The sequence below is a fragment of the Prenolepis imparis genome, unplaced genomic scaffold, assembly GCF_030444845.1.
Source record: "Prenolepis imparis isolate NDT839.2.m4 unplaced genomic scaffold, iyPreImpa1.0 SCAF_10, whole genome shotgun sequence".
NCBI lineage: Eukaryota > Metazoa > Arthropoda > Insecta > Hymenoptera > Formicidae > Prenolepis > Prenolepis imparis.
The window spans coordinates 12,719,948-12,736,968 of record NW_028141168.1 but is presented as its reverse complement, the minus strand read 5'-3'; the positions used below and the strand labels follow the sequence as shown (position 1 = coordinate 12,736,968).

The 17,021-nt window shown below is 36.3% G+C and overlaps 1 protein-coding gene across 3 annotated transcripts in view; it reads left to right on the top strand.

Moving 5' to 3' along the window:
• LOC145941997 (uncharacterized) overlaps positions 1-13,657 on the top strand; it is a 119,544-nt gene extending 105,887 nt beyond the window's left edge. For all 3 annotated transcript variants that reach the window (XM_083048446.1, XM_083048447.1, XM_083048448.1), the window contains exons 8-12: positions 1,529-1,848; positions 2,585-4,102; positions 4,504-4,663; positions 4,744-4,912; positions 5,345-13,657. In XM_083048446.1, coding sequence (XP_082904572.1) covers positions 1,529-1,848; positions 2,585-4,102; positions 4,504-4,663; positions 4,744-4,912; positions 5,345-5,531 — 2,354 coding nt within the window. In that variant the 3' untranslated portion in view covers positions 5,532-13,657. The remainder of the gene's footprint in view (positions 1-1,528; positions 1,849-2,584; positions 4,103-4,503; positions 4,664-4,743; positions 4,913-5,344) is intronic.
• Positions 13,658-17,021: the final 3,364 nt, after the last annotated feature.

Below are 17,021 nucleotides of genomic sequence, written 5' to 3'. Positions count from 1 at the left end.
TTTTTATTTATCAATTTGTTATAAATAAGATTATCATTATAAAATTGTGAAACTCCTGATAATAGACTGGCAGTGCATTTAATCACCTATATAATACCTAATGGCTAGATAATTAAATCGTATTTAATAAGGAATTTCTGGAACTTTCCAATATTTTTTTTTTTTTTTCTAGAAATTCAGGGGTTCTCATTACATATTCAATTTAAATTAATTCTTAGTGTTTTTCTTCAATATGTATTTTTATCTGTTTTTTCAACGCGCATTCTTTAAAATAATTGATTGTCATTTAACAAACGTTCTTTTCATTCCCTGCATTAATGCTTTATCCGTCCTATTTACAATATATTTAGAGATTTGAAGAAGTTTATAAATTGTTAAAGTTTTCCCGCATGTATTATATATAGCTCTTGATGCATCGTAATCTTTTTAGAATCGCATTTTTTAGTGTAAACGCGAGATCACAGTTGACATCTTTCGGCCGGTACTCGTTTTTTCGTAAGCGAAATTGTACACATAGAAATGAGTTTAGTTTCTTTGCCTGAAAACCTAGGCAAATACATTCCAAAAAAAAGCATTAAGAAATAGTTTCAAATTTTAACTGTAACCGTTAGAGGGCCAAGAAAGGACGGAGAGGAACAATAGGGAGATATACTTCTTAGTCAGTGTCCACGCAGCTATCCGAGAGAATGGCTGCTTTCACGCGTTCCCGCGGTTTCCCGTATGATCGAGAAAGTTCTGTTTTTTTCTTTAAATAAATTATAAAGTCAGTGAAAAAAAGAAGTAGATCCGAAAGATCGAAGCGATTTTGATCGTCGTGCTTTTTGTCCCGCCGAGGAACAAATTAATTAACATTCGCAAGTACGCCTAATTATATAGTCGATTTTCTATCTTTATTTCATTCCGCGTAAATGTTATCCCGATCGTTTATATAAGCAACTCTTGTGTTTAGTAATAGTTTATTTAATAAAACATTTTTTAAAAATATCGTGGAATGTGTTTTTGTGCACTGAAACGATTCAATACAAAATATAATCTTTATTAATATCTGATGTAATATTCACAAGTCAAGCATTATTTTTTTAGCAATGTTTACAGCAATTATTATTTAAAATTGTTATTATTAAAAGCGAAGAATGGAAACATCAGAATAAATGTATGAAGACCATTATAAATAAAAATAATTAAAAACAAATTATCGTAACCGTATAAAGCCGTATAAGCAAATCAATTAATCACATTACATCAACTATCAAATTTGTTACTACGTTATTACGTTGAGAATGCTTGGCTATGATTGGTTTTTATTTATTTTACACTTACGACTAAAACTTTTTTACATGTCATGATCTTAAGCGAAGACATCTTCTTCTTCGAAGATGGCATTAGATGGCCTTTAGATGAAAAAATGATAAGAATTTATATAAATTTCGCGTTTACTTTTTTATTCGACTAATTGTCCCGGACCCGCCACGTATTTTCTCGAGTTGGAAGTGATACCGCGTATTCACTCGACTCCTTTATCCCGCAGCTTTTCAGGGTTGTCCATGCCCGATGCAATCGTGTCCAAAAAACGTGGATACTGGGGCCCTTATTGGTAATGGTAAGGGAGCGCCAGTGGTATCGGGGCCCGGTCTGTCATTGCCACCCAGTGCTTTGGTAGGTCCGCCCTCGCCGGCGAGGGGGCTAGCTGGGCTAGCTCCCCCTCACGGTGCCAATGCCTGGGATGCGGATCGGGTTCAAATCAACACTCATCGCAACCTAAATCAGAACCAACCCCCCTCGGTCCCGCCGTCCCACAATCTGGTCGGTGGGCATAGTCGTCTTCAGAATCAAGACTGTAGGAGTAAGGTACGTTGTGGTACTTTTGCACTTATCATTTCATCATGATCAGTCATCTCTCTCTTGATTTTCGATCGATTCCGAGGCAAGATGTATAAATGAAAAAAATATCGTTGATCGTTAATACATAGATGTGTCGGAAATTATATTTGTGACGATATTTTTCATGTGAAATGTGCACAGAACAAACGTCTTTGCAAGAAATTTCAATTTTTGATAAATGACTTGATAACTGACTTGATAGCTGCAAATTGAAAACCTTTTAAAATTTATTTGAAATCGAGCAACAAGTTTTATTGTCTTTCGTGCTTTTGAATTTTTTATAATTTTATAACATTTTTAGAATTTTTTATAAGAAAATTTTATAATCTATTTTATTAAATAATTCTTTAATTGATACAATTTTAGCGAAAGAAAATCATCTTGGAAAAGATCGAAAATAGCGTGATGGGTTTTGAAGTTTTACACTTTATATAAAACATGAGCCACTCGGAATAAATATATCAAATAAATTAATAAGAAAGAAAATTCTTAGTTTTCATGTCGCAATATCGTGATAATAATAATTAATATTAATGTTAATAATATGTTGTTATATTAATAACGGTTAAACATTTAATAAAGTTACACAAGAAATCAAAGTAATTTTCGCGAGTTTTTCTCGAGAGTTCACGAATTTATTACATATGCGATAATGGCAAAGTTATGTGGAAATCGGCAAATTTACTCTTTGCCATCCCCATAGGATGAGAAAAATTGTACAGAAGATACGCTGAGGAAATGCAATTGTCAGAACGCGTGCACGTCTACCTGCGAAGTCAAGATGGAGACGCTGTCGCCCACCGAGAAGCTGACGGCGAGCTGTCCTAGCAGCAAGTACCACAATTTTAAGCTGGAGAACAACAATGTAAAATGCGAATCCTGCAGCATGGAGATCGCCGATGGGTTACCATGCGTCGCCAATTGCAATGTCGTCAAATGCGAGTCGGATTGCAAGTGCGACATCATGAAGTGCGAGCAGTGCATGAAGGAGGGTCAGATAGCGATGGAGATGGACAAGGACTCGGGCATCGTGTTAGACGATAAGCTCGACGGCGATCCTAATGTGAAGGAGGAACTGGACGTGGTGGTGATTGACGGCGACGAGAGTTGGAAGAAGCCCGATTACGAATCGACCGTGCAAGAGACCGTCGACGATAAGGACGAAGAAGAGGAAGAAGAAGAGGAGGAAATCACGCAGGGACCGGTCGTGGCCGCGATCGAGGCCGAGGCTGAGCAGCTCAAGTGCCAAAAGGTGACGAAGAGGAAGCTCTCGCTGGACAGCTTATCGGACAGCAGGAAAAAGAGGAAACTGAGCAAGAGAGCCCTGTCGGTCGGCTCGTCTCAGGACTCGAGCAACGAGCGATCATCGAATGTCATAGTGCCGATCGAGCCGTTGTCGAATAAAACCGACAGCGTCAAAGCAGAGACGAACGTTCCGAAGAAGAAGCAGGCGAAAAAAGACGCAGGACCTCGTGGTCAAAAGCGCAAGGCGGAGGCGCCAAGCGCGAACGAGAGCACGACGAAGAAGGCAAAGAGCGGGAAACAGAGCGCGGGTAATAGCGTCATGAATTGTTTGAAGCGGACTGCCAGTGATATCTCGATAATGGAAACTATCGACGACGTGATACAACAGAGTCTGCAGATGACGCAGAAAAAGGATCGGAAAAATAAGAACTGCGAACGCGCGGAGAAGAAGAAGAAAAACGTCAAAGAGGAATCATTATTGACGGTAAAGAGACTCGTGAAGAAGATCGATCAGGTGAAAGAGCAGATTATCGAGAAGGTGACGAAGGCGGTCTCGAAGAGCAGTAATCAATCCAAAAGTAAGGCGGACGCAAAACCAAAGTCCAAGGCTTCGCAGGACGCTAAGGTTAAGGGCAAGAGCAAGACTAAAATCTTCGCGGAAACAAAAATCCAGGACACGAAATCCAGGGTGACGCAAGATTCGAAAGCGAGAGATGGCTCGAAGAAGCGCGACACCGCGTCTAAGACCAAAGCGAGCGACGTCAACGAAGATCCGAAGAAGCCTGCGATAATTAAGAAGAAACGGAAGAGCACAGCGAAAAAGACAGCGAACGCCAAAAAGTCGGGTTGCAAGCCGGAGAATTCTTTGATCGGAAACGAGAACCTGATGTTAACGAGAAAAACGTTCCTGAAACCGAAGTGGAACAACGGATGGAGCTGGGAGGGGGAGCCCTTTGAAGCCAAAGTTTATTTAACGGTAAGTATAATTACATCTTGAAATATCCAGTCTGGACATTTTACTCGAACTTGATATCGTTTGAGGAAATAGATCCCGTACTCATCACATAACAATAAAAAGATTAAGAAAAGAGATTAAGAAATAAAACTTTATTAATGAGATTACGTACGATTTTCGATTATGTTATCTTTATCGATATTAATTGGAAAAATCTGATTAAAATAGAATCTGTATACAAATTTCTTATAGTTACTTTTACGTATAGAAATAGCGTGAAAAATATAAATAATGATACATGTCATTACACGGCGATTAATTGCAATCACTATATGATTGGCCAGATTCTATAATAGATATCGGTTAGATAACAATTCGTTGATAGAGAAGTTCTGATCGATTTTGCAATGTATCATGTGTAGAACGAAGAAACGGCCATACGGCGATGTTACGCGAGTATGAGTCATGAGAGCGGCGACGTACTGCGACCTCGAGACTGTGTTCTGCTGAAGAGCGGTACGCGGAAGGGCGATTTGCCGTATGTAGCGAAGATCGCCGCGCTCTGGGAGAATCCGGACGACGGTAGATATCCTCGATCGCGATAAACGCTACCTCTATATCTCTCGATCCGCGGTTAATCATGTTTATTCTGCTTTCGTTAGGTGAGATGATGTTCTCGTTATTGTGGTACTACAGACCTGAGCACACAGAGCAGGGTCGAACGCCGCACGACAGCGAGGACGAGGTATTTGCTTCGCGTCATCGGGATGCAAACAGCGTCGCTTGCATAGAAGACAAATGTTACATCTTGACGTTCAACGAGTATTGTCGGTGAGTATCTCTACTGTGACGATGGAGTTAGTTATACGAATACGTTTGACTAATAAATTAGATTCACAAAGGCTTCTAATATTTATCTATTTATTTGTATATGCTATACGGGAAGGCTCCGTTACATGAAAGAGAGAAGAGAAAAGAAAGACCGATACAATAAAACAAGAATACAAAAAGAGAATACAAATAAAAATAGTAAAAATAAATTAAATTAAATTAATTAAAAATACAAATAAAAATTAAATATTCTTTATATTACGTTGCTCAAATCTCGTAACTTGTAAGCTATCCAAATTATTATATATGTATAAACTTTTATTGTTCGCTAAGTTCACAAAACGCTAAAATTGAAAGACTTCTTATGCCCCTAAACAACGACAGCATTGGTTTATCTACATCATTGCACATGATGATGCTTTTATGTGATAGGTATCGTAAAAACTTACGGAGGATCGAGGAGGGCTTAGAGAATCCTGGCTTGATAGTTCCGCCAGGGGACCAAGTGTATCCACGGGAGAATCGGCAGCCGCCTATACCAGTACCATCGGACATGGTGCTTTTCTGCCGACGTGTTTACGACTATCGTGGGAAGAAGCTCGTGAAGAATCCCGGATGACTCGAATTCTTATAAGATGAAACCGAGGAAGCTTAGGTCACACAACTGAAACTGGCCGCAGGTTTCCTTTCAAGCATAATTGCGTCGCTGTTGATCGATTTATCTTGATTTCGATGAGGTAATATATACGATAACGCGGGATCCGATTGTTTTTGATTTATCTAGATACCGCGAGCGGCTTCTACTCTTTGCACTTTTTGCCACTTGCGTTCTATCTGCTACGAGAATAACCTTCTGCGTGGAAAGGTTGTTTTCGGTTCCAAAAACAATTACGAGAAAGTGAAAAAAGTAGATCCGCGCGAGTGTTTCAATGACGATCGGATTTCTTTCAATTCTTAAACGTAGGAAAATTCTTAAAATCGTGTCAAAAGAAAGACGTATAACAAAAAAAATGACAACTACTTTTATCGCCGCTTGTATTAATCCGTCTTTCTATCCTGCTCGTCTGCGATACCACAGAAATCATGATGAATCGTTCATTAATTCTGGTGATAGACGTTGCGTCGAATTCGTGTCAGCGGATCGAACACGAGGAAACGCGCCGAGCGCACTCTCGTTTAAACGAAACGTGATATAGATCAATTACGAGTTCCGGATGATATTTTTTCCAAGAGTGGCATTATCCGCATGTTCCTCTCGCAGACGACTGCGAAATCTTCGACCTGCGATCGCGCCTGCGCTATCCGCCTCCCGCCGACACGAATACCGAGCCGCAACGTGTCTCGATAATGTGTATAAGCTGTTTCTAGGCGAAAGTTAGTGGGATTTGACAATTTTATAGAGAGAATCATATTTTTTGTGAGATAGCATTTTACACAACACTTGAATGGATATTTTTCACATAGGAGGTACAAATGGTGTGCGCTACGTGCGTCATGGCGCTTTAACTTAAAGGGAACCTACGAACAGTTTCAAAGATAAGGAATCAAAAGCAGGGACGAAATTGCGAAATTATTTAGCACGAACAGCGAGATATATATGTATATGTATAAATGCTCGATTAAACTCTCGATTGGGCGTTTATGAGAGGGAAGGGGGGAGGAGGAGGGAAGGGATGAGAGAACATCAAGCGCGTGCGACATTACACTTCCATTTTTCCAAAGTGTGTTTGCATCTGTCTCGGGGATGCGACTTCTCCCCGAAACCCGATTTGCGCACATATGCCATCTTCGTGAACGTAATCATTGTAATGGATAAGATGCATTTTTACGAACAGTGCCGAAGACACAATATTTTTTCAAGATTAGAAATGGCTCGATCCGATCCAAAGAATTAGATTATATTTACGCGCGGGTGACGGGTCGCCATTTGTATAACGATATCTTTAAATATCTTGTTTTAGAACTTTGTCTCCAAGCATGTTGAGAAATCTATTAATGATGTAGTCCAATCTTGTATTCCAATCTCGAAAAAGCGAAAAATATTGTGGTATGGAAAAATATTTTTGATGTATTTAGTAACTTGAACAATCGAGGATCAAATCGTTTTTGAAGAGAAAAATCGCGGTTTGAGCCATTTCTGAGTACGCGTTGCGTCTGTTCTTATCAAGGAGATCCTTGTTTGTTCGTTTTTTTTTTAATAATACGATGACTCCTTCCAAGAATTCTGAAGACACAGACATTTAATCGCCAGGGACGTTTATATTTTAAATTTTGCCACGCATCGTGAGTCGCTTCTACGTGCAGTTTTGATCTATTTTTTTTACGAGATCATTTTGTCTATTTTGATTCATAATGATTTTTAAGATTCCACAATGAGAAAGAACTAGTAGTTGTATATTATCGCCTATAACTTAGGTATATATAATCTTGATTTATAAAGAATCCACATATTAGCGATTAGTCAGTACTCGCGGTAGAGAGAAAGACAGAAGAGAGAAAGAAAGAGAGAAATAGAAAAGGGTGAGAAAGAGAAAAAGAATGCCAAAAACAAAATATATTCACAAGAAGCTTTTTGTATGCAGATTATTAATATTATCGCGACGTACCAAAATTTATTTACAAGATGATCGATAAGTAATTATTTCTAATGGGAACTCTTTGAATCATGTTGATTTTATTTGTTGAACGTAGGAGGCGATTTGTTGAAAATCATATTATTTAAAATTAATATATTGATAACATGGTTATTATTTAATATCTAATATATTGGACATAGGTATTAAGTTATTTTTTGCGAGAGAGAATAATGAGGAATATACAAGTAGAAGAAAGCGAGCGCGCGTTTATGTAATATGTATGTGTGCGTGCGAAGAAGAAAAAAGAGAGTAAAAACAAAAAGGATAAAAGAGACGCGAGCTCTGTCAGATAAGTGGACGAGTAAATTGAAAACATGATATAGAAAGATAGGGAGAGAGAAAGAAAAAGAGAGGGAAGAAAGATAGGAAGATAGAGACGACGATGGTTATGTTTGCAGGATCATGTTTCGCGATACCAAAATGTTTTTTAACTTGCAACATTGTTTCGTTCTTGTGTTTTGCGATTCGACGTGTTCTCATGATGTATCCGGATAACACGCACACACTCTCGATGAGATGCGCTCGACGTATTTGATATATAAGATAAGGTAACTTATAGTTTTACGTAAAAGTCGTACATATAACGCGTAAGTTTCTCAGAGAGACATCGTTCAATCAAGTAATTGCGAAATTAAAAAAAAAAAGCACGCCGAATCCTCGCGCAACGCATTTCTGCTTTCCTTCGTGTTTACCAAAATCGCGAGATATAGGTGTGGCCTCCTCATACATTTAAACACGAAAGAAATTCCAAAGAAGCAACGCCGATCCCTGCAAAGGGGAAATGCGAATCGCGGCGCTTGTCGGTAATTCACCGGATTTTTGTGTAACCTTTTTATAGATAGTTTTATATTCTTTTTTTTAATGCGCAAAAGAAAAAGATAAGATGAAAGAGAGGGAGAGGAGATAGAGAGTGAGACAAAGAGAGTGAGAGTTTTTTCTACAGGGAAAAGGATGATACAAATAATGAAAGTGAAAGAGGAGTGATTCAGGTAGAAGCGTGAAATATCTGTCGGAGAAATATCGAAAGGGGAGAAAGATGAGGAAAGGGTGAGTCGAATACAAGTGCGCGACTGTGTCGTGTCGCCAGAGATCATTGAAACGAGACAGGCGGACCGCGCGCGCCTGTGTAAATCTCGTAAACAATACTTAAAAAAAAAAAAAAAGAAAAAGGAAAAAAATAAGAAAGGAAAAAGAGATGAGAAAGGAAAGAGGGAGGCGCGCGGTTCTCTATCGAGCCGGGGCGGATGTAATTTTCAGGAACTTACCTATCTAACGACGGTTAACTTGGGAACATTGCACACAATGCATATCCTCTGTTCATTTTACGTAGCCGACGAAACTTTTTCCATCGAGAAGCGAGAGAGCGGCGGACTTACCCCCTTAGTAGTCGTTCGTAAGGGCTCGGCGCGGTGGTGCGCGAGGTGGTTCGCGGCCTCCACCCACCCCCGCCCGCCCCGCTCCCTCCTTGCATCCGCTTTAATCAAAATGCAACAAGTGTCGGCCGTGCGCGCTCATCGAGATCGGGCGCGAGAGTTCGCGCTCGAGATATACTATGTCGATTAATATGCGCGAGCGTGACTACGAATGTGATTTGACTCATATTGAGTATTCGCTCGATTATATTCGTCATGTTAATCCTTAATTGATAAGGTATAAAGGGATCATTATGTATCTATATTATGAAATAAATAATGAACGATTATACAAATCTATTATAACTCGAGAGGGAAATATTAAATATGCACTTTTTATTATTTTGTAACTGCATCTATATATCAATGAGATATTGAGATATTTGAGATAGTTTTTCAAGTTTATGTATTATATACATATTTAACATAATCGTGTTTTTTTTTTCGTTATAAAACGAAGTATTGATAGAAAAGTCAAAGAGAGCTAATTTAATTTTAATTATTGTTGGCTAAATTAAAATCAGCCTGGATAATGCAAACATGTTTGGAAAACGTCGTGAAGCATTGCGAGATATTTTGCAAATTTGTGCATTTGTTTGATAAGGATTATATTCCGACAATTTATAATGTATTAAAAATATATTTGTTAAATCATCGATCACATAGATTACACCGTACAGCGAAGGATAAAATTCCGAATGATGCGAAAGATTTAATAATTGCGATACCATTTAATCTGTACAACAAATCAAAGATTGAAACTACAATTGTTGTTTCCGACAATTTCGATTGAGCATCATTGTGGCAAAAAAAAAAGATTCGCTAAATTCTATAGCGTGCGGACCGCGATCGTTGCCCGATCTCGAGAATGCGACCGCTGTTTACGAACGATCAACCCGATGAACTTTCATTGCGCGGCGTTACGCGGTTTGCCGTGCGGATGCTCGATTTCTTCTGTTTTATTTGTCGGAACAGAAGAGCCGAAAGAGAGGGAGAGAAAGCGAGAGAGAAAGAAAGAGTGAGAGATACGCGCGATTGTACTCGTAGGCGATGCCTCGTTCTCGTTTGCTGCGAGACTTGTATATGCCTCCTCTTGCATTGCATATTTCTCTCGTATATATATTTTGTATATCGCGAAAAAAAGAGAGTGTATATATTATAATTGAAATCATGAAATTATCGATTAATCTGATTTGGATAAGCACGAAGCTTGGGATTATTGGGATTATTGATTTTTATATACTCTTCAAAATATAAATTTAGCAATTTTTGATGCTAAATGAATGTTAATTGAAGAAGAAATAATTTTGTACAACGTTGCGATTTTTTTCGTCTACATTATATTATGACATATATATTTTTATTTATCTATATTGCTTTTCAAATATCAATGTTTTTAATGTATATTTATAATTAATACTTTTTTTAAGATTATTTCGTAAAATGCTTTAAAATACCAAATAAAGTTGCAATGTACTGTAGACGCAAATACATTGCATAATTTTATTGCTTGGCTTGTAATAACGAGTTATTAAGCTTAAAATATTGCTTACCGACATGTGTTTATATACAAAATATATATTTTAGTTTCTCATAAATTGTTTTCCAAAGAATAAATGAATTAAATTAAATAACGCTTTGTATGATCTATCAGAAGATTGCATATTTAAATACATAGTTTTCTTCTTGCAGTGGTCAATTAAATAACAAACATAAAAGAAAAAAATGCTTCAATATCTTTTCAAGAAATTCTCGGTTAAGAAAATATTATTCACGTAGATAAAGATAAGTTTCTTGTATAGCTACGCGATTGATTTTCCAATGTAGCAAATACTGCTACGCATATTCGTTGATAGAATAATTATACTTATCTCTCCCTGTTTCAATTATTGTGTTTTAAATGGGAAAAATGCGCAAGGCTCGCAGATAGCTTGCGTCTTTGGAAGAAGCGAGGCACGTCTAAAAATTGCATGCTTGTAAATCATTGGAGAGCGTCTTGAGTCGAGAACTGTTAAGACAGAAAAATAAACAAGAAGTCTAATTTATACCAAGTGTCTTACTAAAGTATCTATTCCGATTATACCAATAAATAGATGGATACGGTTTCGCAGTATGGAGACAAATGTGTCAAGTATAGTGTTAATTGTACGAATTTCTGGAAGCGAAACACGTTCGAAAACATCAATTTTCGAAAATCTATATCTATTTATATTGTCATTATTATTAAGAAAAAAAGGAAGATTGTGTCTCCCTATATGATAAAGAATTTACTCCTATATTCATATACACGCCTCTTATATCACGAAAAAGCCAAAGTACTATCAATTAATTTATCTCCGTGAAATATTTGCGATAATGTGTTATCCTTTGATTTAAGAGATCAGGTGGATTACAAGGATAAGACATTTCCGTTTTACTTTGATTGTTTCATTCTTATTTAATTGTATGTAATTTTATTTTAGAACCGCTATATCTATATACATTTATGTGAAGCTTTCAGAATTTTTTATCGAGATTTTCCCGAAAACGAATCTCGTTCACTAGTATATAGCGGATTAACGATGTAAATCTTTTTTTCTTTCCGCAGTCAGAATTTTAGGAATTAGGCGAAAGACGTATAAACATTTTTCGTGATCAAGAATCCTGTTCCTTTTATCTTAACGCGCTAAAAAAAAAATAAAAAAAAACCGCGGCGTCAAATGTTTTCTCGAAATTAGTATCGATTAGAGATCGCTCGTTTGGACAAATGCGAACGGCAAACTGAACGGCAACGCCACACACGAGCATATAAATACAATAAAAAGAAAGAAAGAGGTATTATTTCTACACGAAAGCCGAGAGATAAAGGTATATAAATAATATATATATGACAAAGTATATATATATAAATATATATATATATATATATTTAGGTAATTAGAATAAAAAATATATATGTATATGATTGAGAGAAAATGAATAATTATAAATACGGCATTTACACATACAAACACACACATGCACATACATACATACGAAAAGTCTTACACAACAAAAAATATACAAACATACACACTGACACGCATACAATTTACACGTACGGTACAGAGCAATACGTGATACTTCTGTGGAGGACAGGGAACAAGAAGATAATACAAGTGCCAGAGAGCATTCCTAGGAAACTCTTTTTACTGTCGATCGTTTTACTATCTGTGGTTTTTTTTTCTTTCTATCCTCGAAACGGATGTGCATCTATTAGCGAATAAATCGCCTCGCGATCCATAGGATCGTTCCTAAGCTCCGTGCTGTCTGTATCTATAATTATTGCGAAGCGACACGACACGACTCGTAGACATAATTAGCACTATTCTCCGAGTGGAATTCGCGATGGTGTCAAGCTTATTGGCGAGAAGAAACACTCTTGCATCCAAAAATTAATCACTTTCGTTCACCATGGAGAAATTCCAAAAGTGTGCTAAAATAAATCGAAGATGATGATTTCTATTTTTATTCGGAAAATGGCAATCATATTCGAAATTGGTGCAAGATTCGCAGATTGAAAGAAAATGTGAAAGCTCTGCTTTTTTAATTAAAATTATCTATAAGTAGATTTGGATGATATTCGATAAAATTTTACGCTTTATATAAATTTGTAAATCGAAAAGAAAGCTTTCATTGATTATGAATATCATGCGTAAATTGCATCTTTTTCTTGATGTCATGATCCAATTAATAATAAAATTGCAGTGCATACATATAATCTCTGATTGTGAGTATAAAATAATTCAAATAAGTATCTTATAAAAATCGCAATATTAATATCTTGAAAATTAATCTAATTTAATTTTTTCCGAATATAAATGACACTTCACTTTCTCAAGAAAGTATCCACAAAGTGGTTGTAAAATATCATAAATTGCAACATGTTTCATTCTTCACAAATATAGTGTCACATCTAGTTTAGTCAAGATTGAACGACAAGTGAGAATAATTGCGTTTATATCCAAATGACTTGACACTTCGCGCATTCTCGCACCCGCGGACGAGAACTAATAATTTATAAAACGCAAAACTCACCCATACGCGTACGAGAAAAAAAATGCCACTCCTCTGTGGAAGTTTCGGTGATTCCCACTGTTGTGTTTAGTCGTTGCGCGATTTTACGCGTTTCTCTCACACATAACAGCGAAACACACAAAAAGAAAACACGTTTCACCGGCAGTCGAGTGCTTCCTCGAGGTGTCACGCGTTACTTTCAACGGTATATTTCGTACAAATAACTATACTACTTTTAGACGTAATTTGTAAGCTTCGTAGAATGAAAAAAAAAAAAATGAAAACTGGGAATTAAGTGACGCGAAAGGATCGCGGCGTGGACGAGCACGCATGTGTGTGAAGCGACGACAATTCGCTCCTCTCTCGCTTTTTCTTTCGATAATGAAAGAAAAGAGAAACAAAATATATCGTTATCATTATTACCGCGCACGTAATTGCCTCCGCGTATTCGACCGAGTTTTTTCTTTCCTTTATCGCGCGTTCGCTCGTCCCCGCTGCGTATCCGTGTTTTAGAACCGCAATGTGTTTTTCACAGACAACCGACGTAATTATCTCGCGACCAAGCGCAGAAACCGTGAACGACGTGGTGGGCGCACGTCGTTGTCTTGTAACATTGTAAATTACTATAAAATGGCGAACGTTTAATAAATTATTTGATCAAACCTACTGGGCATTTCCTTGTCGCGTCCAAGTTCCTTTTATTCTTTACTAAAGAGCGGAAATAATGCTCTTTGTTCCGTTATTTGATGGTTTTTTCCTGTTTACAAAGTGTCTCGAATAAACACTTTTTTTTATTTGTTTTTTTTTTTTAGCGAAAATGTCGAGACATTAACATCTTTTGCGGAATAAAATTATTTACACAACTGAGCATCAAATTATAAAATATTACAGATAAAAATTGTTTCTTTTCAATTATATTGCTTGTATCAATTGCCATCTTTAATTTAATGTAACGCTTTTGATATAATAGAATCGAGCTGAAAAAGATATGACTCTGTCATTTTATGAAGTAAAATAATCAATATATTTCTTTATCACAGATTAATCATAATAAAAATTAAAAAATGTATGACAAAAGTATGTACATATATTTTAATATTTTTAAATATATATTATATATATTATATATGTATAAATACTTCTTACATACTCATTCAACAAGACGTGTTTGGTAATTTATCTCTCTCGATATACATATCTAAAATGTGATAAAGCTAGATTGTCTCTAGAGGCCTGCGGTGTGTGCATCATCTTTTTACTAGCTTCGACGTTATAAGCATAAATTAGCTCGACCTAAAAAAAGGGGTGACCGTCGTTCGAGGAACATTCGCATGTAGCCCGCGTTCGGGCGTCATAAATTGTTCGACTTTACATGGGGTTAATCCTAGAATCATGAATATCGGCACGAACCACGCTCGTTCCTGAGGATTACGCAAGATGACTTGCCCCAGCTACAGACACGGTTTCAGGAAAGCCGCCGATCGTGCGTCACTTGGGGAGAAAAAAAGGAGCAATCGTATACATACGTTAATCAACCGAGGAAGATGAATCGTTCACCTTCTGCCGCGTTCCTTCGGAATTTCCGTGGGAACTCGTGCAAGGAATTCACGAACCTCTATTGTTCCTATATCTCGTTCTTAAGCCTTGTCGGATACTTCAGAAGAGTATTGTTTCGTTTTCAATATTTTCCATCATTAATTATTCAGAAAATATTGAAATGTCAAGTATAACAAAGCTTCGACATTTTTATATTGATTAAAAAGTCGATTGCTCATTATCGAAGGCTCAGATCTCTCTCTGTCAAAGTTAAATTCATTAGACAAGATTGCGTTTAGATTTATTATACATTTATATTCTTGAAATCTAATTTCGCGAAACCCTCAAGTCGTTCTTGTCGAGTCTTTTGAATGTATAAGACTCTCCATTCATGAAATAAATTCTGAAAGATGGGAAGAGATTGCATAAGATATCTTTCGCAATGGCCTTTTTTATTACATGTATCCATCGGGTCGACCATTATCCACGGTCAGACCGACACACGACTTCCGCGCGACGGAAGTGGCATGAAAGGGTCGAGCAGAAACGGAAGGAGCCCGTAAGAATCCTGATCTCACAACCGAAGGGCGAGAAGAGGATATCGCGATCGGTCAGCGGTGTCGGCGCGATAGTGTTTTCAAGTTTTAATCCGCGCGAGGCCTAAGCTGTAAAGCCCGGACGTCATCACGGCCGTTTCGTGCCCAACTAACCGCTCGTCCAGATTACATTAATTCGATTAATGGATGCCGTCCATCGTCCACGCGTTCATGGACTTCTCGTCGTCCGCTCCCAGGTTCGATGGAAGATACATAATTCCGAGAGAGACAAATACATCACTAACGTGACGAAGAGGATGTTCCAAAATAGATGACGACAATGCGACGTTTGACGAATGCAAACTTGATTAGATTTATTAATTAACATACATATCAACTCTCTTTCATTATGTTAATTATATATTATTATTATTTAATTATATTACATTAACGCACACATAAAATTTACTATAACTAGAACAACACAAGCGCGCGCTACGCGCGCGCCATTCTTCGGTTTTATGTTTATTAAAAAATAATATAAAATTTGTTTAAACTCGATTAATATTTATTCATAGAAATCAACTGATTAAAGCGTTAATTTGGTAATTAAATTTTAAAATAATATGTTAAAAATGTTGTAAAATTGTAAATAATATGTTATAATATCTTATTCTCGATTAATATTTTTTGATGGAAATCAGCTGATAACTTTCAAAAATATTAATCGAGCTTAAAGTATTATAACATATTATTTAAAACTAATATTATTATTTTCTTTAATTTTATTTTGAACAAACTGTCAAACTGCTAATTCTCGCGATAACAGCCTCTCGATGCTACGAATATAACACACAACGCGAATCTTGACAGCCAATAAGCATCGCGGAAAAGCGACAACAATAAACTTTGATATATGCGAGTATCGATTTTACATATCTTTCTTAGAAAAGAAAAGAATTCAACCTTTTTGTCACGCAATTACTCTGCCATGAGCATAAAATATTAAATTCGAGTCAAAAATAATAAAATAATAACTCGCACTTTATATATCGTAATTTTATTATGCGCAAAGTAAGAATGTATATAGAGAAATTAAGTAGTACGAGTCAACAATTTCTCACTACCTTTAGCCTTTTCGTCGCGCAATCATTTCATCATTAACATAAAATCATAAATGCGAGTCAAAAACAATAAAAAAATAACACGCACTTTATATATCATAATTTTATTATGCGCAGTGTAAGAATGTAGATAAATTAAGTAGTACGAGTCAACAATTTCTCACTACGGTTAGCCTTTTCGTCGCGCAATCACTTAATCATTACCATAAAATCATAAATGCGAGTCAAAAACAATAAAAAATAACACGCACTTTATATATCATTAGAACAATACACAAGTGCGCGCAATGCGCGTACTATTCTTCGATTTTATATAAAAAAAAATGATATTTTTATATAAAGTTTGTTTCAACTTGATTAATATTTTTTGATAGAAATCAGCTGATTAAAGCGTTAATTTGTTAATTAAATATTAAAATAATAGTATGTAATAGAAATTATAAAATAATATGTTTTAAATAAAATGTTATAGTACATTAAATTCGATTAATATTTTTTGACAGAAATCAGCTGATAATTGTGCGCCGTATGGGGTTCGCGATTAAAAAATTTTAATTTCCAATTGTTTAAAGCGAGCCAAAAATTAATCGTATATATATTTCAATAGTGTATTGTTTGCAGATTATTTTGGTACCATAAGCATATTAGCGTACTACTATTTTAATCTAATAATAAACGTAAAATGAATCCGCGCCGTATGCGATCCGCGGGTTAAAAATTTCAATTTTCAGTATTTTAAAACGCGCCAAAAATTATTTGTTTACATATTTCAACAGAACATTGCCTGCACATTATGATGGTACCATCACCATACCAGCCTACAAACTTTT